At 31.3% G+C, this 12,544-nt stretch overlaps 1 protein-coding gene across 1 annotated transcript; it reads left to right on the plus strand.

The window, feature by feature from the left end:
* The first annotated feature begins 2,021 nt into the window (after positions 1-2,021).
* Positions 2,022-8,538, plus strand: LOC121857998 (kelch-like protein 3). The gene is made up of 7 exons (XM_042354228.1): positions 2,022-2,174; positions 2,284-2,434; positions 2,565-2,703; positions 2,814-3,010; positions 7,276-7,479; positions 7,788-7,933; positions 8,459-8,538. Exons 1-7 carry the CDS (start codon positions 2,022-2,024, stop codon positions 8,513-8,515), a joined length of 1,047 nt encoding a protein of 348 aa, XP_042210162.1. The 3' UTR covers positions 8,516-8,538.
* The last annotated feature ends 4,006 nt before the right edge of the window (positions 8,539-12,544 follow it).

The following is a 12,544-nucleotide window of genomic DNA, read 5'->3' on the forward strand; positions in this document are numbered from 1 at the left end:
TTTCTTTAGGAATCTCAAGAAACTCTCGTTCCATTGTCACTTCTATGAAATTGGAGAAGATGAAGTCCCGCGAATCATTCAACAATCTTACTAAATAATAGGCCTGAGCAAACCTGTAAAAAAAAAAAGGAACACATCCTCTCTAGAATCGGATTAGATCGAATCAGAATCAATCAAATTAAAACAGAACAGAACAAAATAAAAAAATTTACAAAATAAAAATTCGTTACCTGTAAATTCCCCAAACATTGGATGGATCAAGTTCGCTCTTGGGAAATTTTGTACAAACAAGTACAGCACGGGGCATGAACAGCATGTTCGCAGCCACAATTAACTCCTGTGCGTTTTCCACTGTTATCTCGATGTTTCCTAAAGTATTTTTACAAAAAAAGAAAAAAATTTCATTTATTCATTTGCAACAAAATAAAAATTTTACATATAGATAGCAGCATAACCTACTATGAAAACTTAAAATATTTTCCCTTACCAGTACCTGTGGAATAAAATGTAATCCCCATCAGATTTTTGTAAAAGTAGTGGGGGAAGGTACATAGATTGATTGAGGATATACTTTTAAGTGTGATTTTATGTAATTTCTTACTCACTCATCTTCACAACTGATCCATCAGCTAATAATATTTCTACATCACATAACTGTTGTGACTGCCAGAGGAAATGTATGTAGTCTAGCAGGTAGTTCGGATAAGATTTACATTCCTCCTCCTCCTCCTTCTCGTTATGAGAGAGCTCCACATGTGCCGCTGCCATTCTCAAATACTAATGTTAATACTAATCATCACCAGCGTTCTTTTATAAATAGTGGTAGTGTTGAATGTACAGCAGCTTGGGATGGATAAGTAAAAACTATACATTAATTTCAGTTTTTATTTTTATTTTAAGTGTGTGTTTGTTGAAAAGAATGAAGAAGAAGAAGAAGAGGACTCTTAAATTTCTCTGTTAGATATTCTTGAGCTTCTTGAGCTTGGGGAAGTATCAAGAAGAGAAGAGAAAGAAAGTTGAGTCAAATTATTCCTAAAACTCTTGTTCCATTGTAATTTCTACAAAATTAGAAAAGATGAAGTCCTGCGAAGCAGACAGCAGGTTTACTAAATAATGGACCTCAGCAAACCTGTTTAAAAAACAAAAACAATGGATTTATTCCTAATAGATTTATTTATTGTACGTACATATAGGTAACATAATCAACTGAACTGAATCATAAAACCGTACTTGTAAATTCCTAAAGCATTGGATGGATGAAGTTCACTCTTAAGAAAGTCTGTACAAACACGTACAGCATGGTGAATTTCAAGTATGTTTGCAGCTACAATTAACTCTTGAACATTTTCCACTGTTACCTCGATGTTTTCTAAAGATTTTAAAAAAACAATCTATCAACAAAATAAAAAATATCGTTTTTAGTTTTACATTACTCACTTTCTATTAACTTTTAAAAAGTTTTTCTTTATCCTTACCAGTATATATAAATCCGATGAGCTGTTTTAATATATTAAATTTTATAGACTTCATTTCTATTGAAGAAGACTGTGTTGTTTCCTCACTTAATCCACAGGTAAACATTGTCTTAAAATAATTACTTCCCGCCGAAAGTATTACACGGTGAGCCTGAAATAATAAAAATAGTTGTGTTAAGTACAAACAGGAAAGACGACGACAGTTTTTACAGTTATTTCAGTTAAAAAATAATGTTTTCTCACCTTCACAATTGATCCATCAGCTGATGATATTTCTACATCACAAAACTTTTGTAACTGCCAGAGTGAATGTAAGTTTTCTAGCAGGTTAGATTTACATTCCCCCTCCCCATTATCAGAGAATTCCACACGTGCATCCTCATATATTACTAATAAACAAATGTAATACTATTCATCCAGAGTTGAGTTGTCTGGTGGTGGGTAGTGATATCTGGTAATTTTTAACTGAGATGTAGTATATATATTGAGAAAACGTTATAATTGGGGTACCGAGTAATCACAGGTATATTAGGTCTTTTATATGAAATGGCGGCACGTGTGGAGCTCTCTTATCCGAACGACTTCCTAGAGGTGGAGCTCTCTTATCCGAATGACTTGCTAGAGAACTTACATTCACTCTGGCAGAAACAACAGTTCTGTGATGTAGAAATATCATCAGCTGATGGATCAATTGTGAAGGTAAGAAAATTTGCTAGTATATTAAGTTGTTTTAACTAGCTTTGTCTGAAATGAATAAAAAAGTGAAGAAGATTTTTATATACTGTATACAACAAACATTTTATTCCAGGCTCATCGTGTAATACTCTCGGCGGGAAGTGAATATTTTAAGGATATGTTTACTGGTGGATTAGCTGAGGAAACAACACAGTCTTTTTCAATAGAAATGAAGTTTATGAAATCCAATATATTAATTCGGATCATTCGATTCATGTATACTGGTAAGATAAAAGGAAAAACACATGTTTGTCATATATGTAAAAAACACATGTTTTTCATATTGCTATATGTAAAACGGTATTTTTATTTTATTTATTATGAAAAATTTATTTTAATATTTTAAATCTTTAGGAAACATTGAGATAACAACGGAAAATGCTCAAGAGTTAATAGTTGCTGCAAACATTCTGAAAGTTCACCATGCTGTATGTGTTTGCGCGGCCTTTCTCACAAGTGAACTTCAGTCATCCAATGTTTTAAAATTATACAGGTATGTAAGTAAATTATTAAGTAAATTATTAAAAAATATTCTAATTTTGTAAACTTTACCATTTTTGACGTACAGTATTCAATATAAATTCCATATTTTTCTAAACACAGGTTAGCTGTAGCTCATAATTTAGTACCACTGCTGGATTCTTCACGGGACTTCATAATCACAAATTTCTCAAATGTAATATTGGAGAAAGAGTTTCTTGATACTCCTAGAAACATTATACAAGAGCTTCTTCTAGAGAAAAAACGTCAAAGTCTTGAAGAAAACTACAAGAAAGAACAGTTCCACCATTGTCCTACCTGTAAATTACAAGTGTAGACAGGATTAGAGAGAAAAGAGTGCGATCTGTTATTGTTCTACTAAGATAAGTTTTGTATTGTTCTACTAAGATAAGTTTTGTTTTTACTACCTAAGGCTTGTTTTTTACCCCCTTTCCTCTGAGTTTTAAGGCTCAAGGAAAATAACTATCATCAAAATTCTTAAACATAGAAGAAAAAGTTTTAATAAAAAGTTTTAATAAAATGTGGATGAATGGATGCAATGTTCCCGCAGAAATATTTCTCTTATCTCCTTACCATAATTCCACAAAAGTTTTGTGTAGGTCAGTGGAAAATGAGATCTTTTGAAGAATTTAGATTTCAATATGTTTTAATAATATAACAAAACATTAAGATTAATCATTTAATTATTTTTACATTCATTTGTACCGTGAACACACATATTATTACATTTTTTACTTCTTTTAAAACATGCACATCGTTTATCTCTACATGGAATAGATTTACATTTACAAGCTACACTATTTCTAGTACTTTCTCTACGAATCCCTAAACTCTTAGTTTGAAGTCTTGCAGCCTTACGTATAGATAATTTGACATGTGGTAATTGTGATAATTGTCTTGGTGGTGTTGATACTGATGATGATGATGATGGTGATGATGGTGAATATTGTGGTGATGATGATAGTGAATGTTGTGGTTGTGGTAATGATGGTGGTATTGGTGTATTAACATTACCATACAGTTCTAGTTGATTTTTCATTAATCTTGGTTTAAGTTCACCATGGGGTGTTATTACTTTATATAAACCCTTTTGTTTATTAATTTCAGATACAATTCCTATTAAATTAATTGGTCCAATTTTATGTCTGTCAACTGAGGGAATAGGTACGAGAACTTTATCATTAACATTAACTGTGAAAGATGATTTGTTTTTTTGTGACAACATTTTTTTAGCATTCATTTTCTGAGTTTGTTGGGCTAAATGCCTATTATTATGTATTGATTGTATATTTATGTTTACACTACTACTGGCATCCTCTTCATGCAATGATAATTCATCATCTACTTGTTGTATACGATTCTTCTTTTTCTTTTTATTTCTTGATAGGTCGTCTCTCATCTATAATAAAAAAAAATATTAAAATTTAATTAATATATATTGTTTTACTTATTAATTTCAAATAAAATAACACTGACTTAAAAAAAACTATAATAATACTTTCTTCTTTTCTTTTTGTCTGTGTACTTCCTGATAGGTAGTCTCTCATCTATAATAAAAATAAAAAACATTAAAATTTGATTAATACATTGTTTTACTTATTAATTTCAAATGAAATAACACTGGAAGGAACTTAAAAAACTATAATAATACTTCCTGTAATTTCTTCTTCTTTTTCTTCTTGTTGTTGTTCTTTTCCTTCTTCTCCTTCTTGTTCTTCTCCTTGTTGTTGTTGTTGTTCTTCTTCTTCTCCTTGTTGTTGTTGTTGTTCTTCTCCTTGTTGTTGTTGTTGTTCTTCTCCTTGTTGTTGTTGTTGTTCTTCTCCTTGTTGTTGTTGTTGTTCTTCTCCTTGTTGTTGTTGTTGTTGTTGTTCTTGTTGTTGTTGTTGTTGTTCTTCTCCTTGTTGTTGTTGTTGTTCTTCTCCTTGTTGTTGTTGTTCTTGTTGTTGTTGTTGTTGTTCTTCTCCTTGTTGTTGTTCTCCTTCTTCTTCGTCTTCTCCTTGTTGTTGTTGTTCTTCTCTTTGTTGTTGTTGTTGTTCTTCTCCTTGTTGTTGTTCTCCTTCTTCTTCGTCTTCTTCTTGTTGTTGTTCTCCTTCTTCTTCGTCTTCTTCTTGTTGTTCTTCTCCTTCTTCTTGATGTTGTTGTCGTCGTTGTAGTTGTTTACTACACATTACATTTATTAAATGTTCTTCAGTTTTAACATACATTTTAAGCTTATTGTATATATCTAATGGTAAATTTGACTTCATCCCCACTATTGGATCTTTACCAAAAACAGCTTTATATGGAGACATATTAATTCCTTCACTATGAGCAGAATTTTTGGCCATTTGAACAAAGGGGAGAGCAATAACCCAGTTCGGGGTGTTATTATCTTTTAAAAAGCTATTTAAAATTCGCATAACATCTCCATTAGCTCTCTCTACACTTCCTTGACTCTGAGGATGACGAGGTTTTCCGTTAATTATATACAGGTCTGGCCAGATGTTTTCTGTTAAATCCTTAATAATAGATGCTACAAATTCTCTACCATTATCACTTTGGAGAATCTTAGGAGCTCCAATTATACTAAATATTTGTAACAAGTTATAAGCTACTTCGTCAGCTTGTTTATTCTTTAATGGCCGTAAAATTGAGAATTTGGTTAAATGATCTTGATAATGTAGAATAAATTTATAATCTTCAAAACGTTCTTTCTGCATATCTATCAAATCAATCTGACCTCTAGATCCATAACTGCTAGATAGTAGAGGTTTAACAACCTCTGCCTTCCTTGTACGTCGACGACGTTTTAGTTGACATGTTTCACATAATGAAATAAAGAGTTTAATTTGTTTTAAGGTTATATTGGCAATTTTTTTCTTCAATTCTACATAAGTTCTTTTCTCCCCTCCATGTCCAATAGTAAGATGTGAATCTTTAATATTATCATAAATTTCACAGACACTAACAAAAACTTTTTCTTGCCCATTTTTCAAATATTTAGTTATTAATTTCTTAACACCATATTTGTAAATTACATCGTATCGGCGAATAAGAGCATACTCTTGAGGCGTCTTTGTAGTAATTTTATTCTTGGCTGCTTCAATTATTTCTATATATTGTTTCAATTTTGTATCAGTAAAAAATAACCGTTTATTACAAAATTTTTGTGCAAATAATTTTTCTTCAAATAATTTTCTGTTGATTTCACTTGTACTTGTATTTGCTGGTGTATCAGGATCTTCATTGTCGTCGCTGTCACTATCTAACATTGTTGTCTGTCTGTCAAATAGTTTGGTTAACACACCCCAACCCAATAATCGATCTATCCGTGGGCAGTCTAATGGGAAGTGTGGTGCTACTTCATGTTGGGGAGGGGTATATATAGTTGGTGGGTATGAATAATTGGCAACTCCTTTTTCCCATTTGAAGGAAGCAAACTACATGTTACCTAGTTTTTAAAAGGTAAAGGTTGTTAAAGACAAGGTCGTTGTTTGAGGGAAGTAGCGTAACCCTCACCACCTTCCTCCTCTCACCTGCCTCTGTATCCCCCAAGTAAAAAGAAAATATTCTAAGAGAAAATATTCTTAAGTAATATGGATGTATGTTGTGGAAAACTTAATGAGTTTATAATTGGTATTTTACATTTAGTTTGGAGTGCATAATGTTTTGTTTTGCATTTTGTTTTACACCATAGACTGGATTAGGTAAGTCAGTCTTTTGTACCACCATTCAAAATTTCCTGTTAATTTAAATACTAAATATTTTTAACATTTTAATAATAATAAAATTAATTACAATCACAATCAGTTCGTTCACATTATAAAAATCACACGAATACGAAAAAGATAAAGGTTAAATAATACGTTAAAGGTTACTTATTATAACGAAATATTTTATAATTAATTAACACACCCACACAAAAACCCAATAATATTAAATGGATGGTTCATTTTTTTAATAAAGTCTGAAAGATACCAATTTTCGTTTAAAAAAAAAGTAACTGTTTAGATAATTATAAAATTAATACACAAATACGAAAAGAATTGACTATGATCCTCACAAAACAAGTAAATACTCCTCCTCCCACCCCACTGAATTTTTTTTGCCTCATTGTAAATTAGACGACAAAATAAGTATATATAAAAATTAATTTCGTTTATATTGATTTTAAATTATTACAAAAGCATTAGTTACCAGATTTTAAATGTTATTATGTGGGGATTGAAACCGAGTGTGCTGTATTCCCGTCCACCTCACTGCTGCTGTAACACCATCTTCAGTATCAGTATCATGCCTTCCACCGTCAGAAGTGTCCTACGGTTCAAGAAGCTGTCAGGGAATGCTTTAATTCCCAGTAAAGGTTCAAAACTGGCCGCCGGGTTTGACTTGAGCAGGTAGGGGTGAACCACCATTGTTGATCTTATGTCCATTTTCTTCAGTTGCTGTGATGATTATTGATGTACTGTACTTTACTGTAGGCTGTTTTTCATTTTAATTCTTGGCTTTTGGCATCATGTGTGTACCACTGTTATTTTTCAATAAGACAGTCTGCTCTGATTTGGTGGATTATTTGAATGTTAATTTAGTTATTTTAACTTTAACTACGGGAATGAATATTTAAAAAGTGGCAACTTATTTCCCTTTTTCAGTGCGTATGATATAGTAATTGCAGGCCAGGGCAAAGCTCTCATCAAGACGGACATACAGGTAGAGTTACCAGAAGATTGTTATGGCAGGGTGGCACCACGATCTGGTCTTTCCTGGAAGAATCACATTGATGTTGGAGGTTAATGTCTATTTTTGGTTTAATTCATATTAAGCTAGCTAATTTTGAAACTAAATATTACAAAATTTACCTTGTTTGTGTTTACTATAGGAAAGTCAAGTATACCTGTATGTATGTACTTTTAATTTCCATTTAGTAAATGAAGTTTGTGGAAATTATTGGCTTGATTTAACTCTGTCATGGCCAGTGCCTTACATGTCTCAAGAGGTTGGGTATGTTTCTTAATCTCACTTCTTGCTTTCTCATTATCATCATTTACGTTAAATTCTTGAGGTTAGATACATGTTTATTTGAGGCTACCCTTTCAGCCGGTGTTATTGACCTAGACTACCAGGGAAATGTTGGCGTTGTTCTCTTCAACCACGCCAAGACTGATTTTGAAGTAAAAAAGGGTGACCGAGTAGCTCAGCTCATATGTGAAAAAATCGTGTATCCAGATATAGAGGAAGTTGAGGTTTGTGTCAGTTTATCTTCTTTTTCTGTGTCTTGAGTCCAATATTTTAATAACCAGCCTTAAAGGTCTTAACAGTAACAAAGAACATACTGTACTGGTCAACATTAAATGGCCAATAAATTGATAGTGGTAGATCACCAAATACACGTGCGAGTTAATGTTGTGTTAAATTCCCGTTGCTTGTTTACAAAGGCGATCAGCAGATTTACAGATTTTAAGAAGTATTATTGTATAGTAGATGTTGAAACACATATACTGTACTCTAATTGCATTAATTCTTATGGGGGACAATTCCTCATTATGAAATGTTTGATAGGGACTGAGTATTTGAAAAAAAATAAGTTATAGAAATATATGTAATTAAATACAAAATAAGAGTATTAGGGACGGGAGTTGAAAAGGTTTACTTACTAAGCAACCAAGAAATATACAGTGTTCTGTAGAGCTAAGGCCTAGACTTTGGGATGGTGCAGTGGGGTTGTCAAGCATGGAGATCCAAGGTACAAATGATCATCCATTTTTCAGGAATTCGTGGACACAGAACGAGGTGCTGATGGTTTTGGATCAACTGGAATGAAGTAGAAAATCCATCCAGAAAATTTTATGAAACCCAATAGAAAAACTGGTTAGGTTGATTTTCATCTTACTTATCAGACACGAGACAAATTTTACGCTGTGTGTATCTTTTAAAGGTCAAAACTCGTATGTAACTGAGCCGTTGGCTTAAAATTCAGCACACTACAGCCCACCTAACCCAGCCCACACAGGTAAGATTAGGATGTCTAATCAATGATCAAGGGTGTCTAATTTCCACACAGTATAGAATTTCTCCCCAATTATTATTTCCCATCAAGTTTTATGAAAGTTACTTACAAGCATCCACCAAAATGCACTATAACTGTGACAACCAAAATCAGAACTTTTGATGCGAGTTTTATAAATATTATAGGCAGAGACCCTTGATAACCACAGAAAAAACACATCCCCATCTCCCCTCAAAGAAAAAAAAAATTATGCAAGAATCCTCGACTAATACCAGTTGTAGCAGCAAGTTTCTCTGTGAGCACAGAAATAAACACCAGATATCCCCACCAAAGTTTCTCTGTAACACATGTGGCAAGATTTAAAGTTGTGAAAAAAAACTTGGCGAACATCGGTTGTGCCACAACATAGAGAAAACTTTTAAATGTGAGTTTTCTGATAAGAGATATTACGGGCCAAGAGCTCTGAATAAATATATATATATATAGATAATAATAAAATTAATTACAATCACAATCGGTTCGTTCATATTATAAAAATCGTAGGAATACGAAAAAGAACAATATGTTAAAGATATTCGTTATAAGGAAATATTTACCATGTCAATATAATAATTAATTAAAAAGATAATTTTCAATAATTTTCAACAGTAAGTACACATTTAAATAGAAAGTTTTCCTTTTTTAAATTTATTTAGAAAGTTAACAAGTTTCAATTTTTCACTTATAATAAATAAAAATATTTCTTTTACCAGTATAGAATATATATGGAAGGGAAGAGAGAGAGAGAGAGAGAGAGAGAGAGAGAGAGAGAGAGAGAGAGAGGGAGGGATAAAAAGATAATTTGAAAATTTAAAGTTTCCCTTTATATAGCTTTTATTAGAAAAAAAATGTTTCTGTTTATAAATGATTTTATATATATTTTGCTCACATATATTTTACAAAATGATTGGTGTCTAGATTCAATAATAGAGTTCAAAACTTTACAAAAAGACAGATTGTTATACTTTTTGAAAAGGTTTTGCAAAACGACGATAAAATCAAAATTTCGAAAATTTTTTAGATTTCACACAACATGGATGGAAAGAAATGATGCATTTACAGAATGTTTAATGAATATTATTTCTGATAAATTTATTCAATTAGAATTATGTGTATATACACTAAAATTTGAGTAGAATAAATATGTGAATATACATGTTAAAATTTTAGCAAAACAAGGAAATGAAATATTTGCTCCTCTTTATAGTGAATTACTACTATGTCAAAGTAAAAAATATTCTATTTTTTCCGGAGACATTTTTATAACATGTTATGCTAATGTATTTCTCCATATAATTGCTCGAAGTTTTTATTATACACCATTAGAAAAAAGATGTATTATAGATTATCTTATCTTATGCAATTATTTTCCTGACGAAGATGTTAAAATAATAGATCAAAGCTATTACAATCCAATATATTTTCCATCATTTTTTGATAACGATAATAGGTTTAAAATAATAAATGAAAAATATCACAATCCAATAAATTTTTCACCGTTAAGTAAATATAAACTTAATTTAATCCAATTACAATATGATAATTGGATGTTAGAATATGATAATGGAATGGCATTGAACTGTTTTTTTTGGTTGCCTCCATATAATTGCTCTGTTGATAATACCCAGGAATAAATTAGTAAAAAAGAGCATTATATAACTTTCTTGGATGTTGTTTAGTAAATAAGAATGTTTTGTTTGTAAAAAATGTTTTTTGTTAACGCTAAGTCTAAATAATAAATGTTAGTCTTGAAAGGTTAGTGTTTTTCTTAACATTTATTGTCATCCATCTTTAGGAGTTTATAACCCCCCAAAAAGTATGTTGTGGAAAACCTAATGGGTTTATCATTCAGTGAAATTAAGTATTTGACAAGTATTTGGCATTTAGTTTGGCAGTAATTTATATAAGAGGGAAGGAATTGTATATAAAGAACGTACATACAAGTACTACTTTACTTTACTCAACCAGCTTAATCGTGTGTTTAAAGTGCAAGTAAGACCACAGCAATCCACAGAAAAATTTCAGAAATGTCAGAAAAAGTAGTATTGCAGGAACAAATTGATAATTATAACAATGGAGAGGATAATAATGATGAAGACGAACAAATTGAGGTTTCAACTATTAATGACGAACCTAAACTGTGTAAACCACTATGGGAGTGCATAATGTTTTGTTTTGCATTTTGTTTTACACCATAGACTGAATTAGGTAAGTTTTATCTGGTTGATTTAATAGATACCAATAATAAATTTTTTCGAAGGATAATATAGAGATAAGTTTTACATGAATTACATAAGGAAGAAAAAAAAAACAATATATTATTGTTGCTGCTAGCTAGATTTATTATTAGTTTTAATGTTTATTATCGGAAAAGTTTAAAATATTTTATACAAATATTATCTCGTCTATAGGTCGTCGTCGTCATAAAAACATGGTCTTTTAACTCTATAGCGATCACGGCTGGGAGAGAATTAATATAGTATATAACTTTACATTGAGGGTTTTATTTGGTAACCCAGCCGCGAGACCCTTCCCTCAGCTATATACTATTCTCTTATTATAACACAACACAGACAGAGTAAGAGAGTATAAAATATTGTTACCGAATGTTGTTTTACGAATTTGGGAGTAAAAAAATTATACAACAGTCTCGATTATCACTAGAATCTGTTAAAGAACTACAGTGTCAAACCTTTATCCGAGGTAGCACTAAATGCAATAATTCTTTAACGGCGTGATAATATGACACTGAAAGGAAATCTTTTTTTCTTAATCTTAAAGATCAGTCTTTTGTTTCTAGAGAGAGTTACTAATCATGGATGAGGGATCTCCCCAATCCATCGAGAATAATAACTCTACCCCTAGATAAAGATTAACCAATAAAGATAATATCCCCTAACTAAAAAATCTAACTGTGTAAAAATTTCCATTTGGAGGTGTATATCGATAACAATACTAAAAAATATACCTAGTACTCTCTTTCTAAATTTTAATTTGTTTTCCTACTAAGTAAGGGTCCATATGTTATATTTTCAAAAATTAAAAGTATTGGTTGGGGGTATTAATCTAATTGACAAGACAAATCAAATCTTCCCCAGAGGAAGATAAGAGAGTTGCATGCAATTTTGGTTTTCTGGGGAGAATCCTTCTATAACAATCTTTAAAGATTTATTCAATCTTTAAAAATTAATTGTTATAAAAAGTTGTCCCGTATGGCACAGGATATTTACCCTATCCTTTTAAGCAGACTCCAGCGAAAACCTAAGAAAAGGTAGGACTGTGAATGAATCCACTGTAAACCAGTCCCGGTACACTACATTTATCGACAATATAAATCAACCCGTAGGATTAAGTGTAATGAATGTTTGTTTTATTGTATACCTACGATTCTCGTACTTTGATAGAGTCCCTTTGAATTTCAAAAGAAATTCGACATCGATACCAAACGAGGAAAAATAATAATCAAGAACGTGGGTGGGTGTATGTGTGTAATAATTGTAACCTAATGATTGTTTCGCTCCTACAGTCTCCTTTTATATTATTGAAGACAATATAAGAGATGAGACTAAGGATACTGTATTAAAGTAAATATAAATGTTGGGTGGATGTTATATAATAGTTCACCAGTAAGGTTGATTTGACTTAGTAGTGGGTGTGTGCACCTATCTCTACATACGGATAAACACACATTTCAGTGTTTTTTGTATGTGAGAATCCCTTCTCTTGCAAACACAATTCCATATTAAATAAAAAAAAATTAAAACGTGGTGAACTTAGAATAAAAATAAAACTTATAACTGGATATATA

Source organism: Homarus americanus, unplaced genomic scaffold (assembly GCF_018991925.1).
Source record: "Homarus americanus isolate GMGI-L3 unplaced genomic scaffold, GMGI_Hamer_2.0 scaffold31866, whole genome shotgun sequence".
Classification (NCBI taxonomy): Eukaryota; Metazoa; Arthropoda; class Malacostraca; order Decapoda; family Nephropidae; genus Homarus; species Homarus americanus.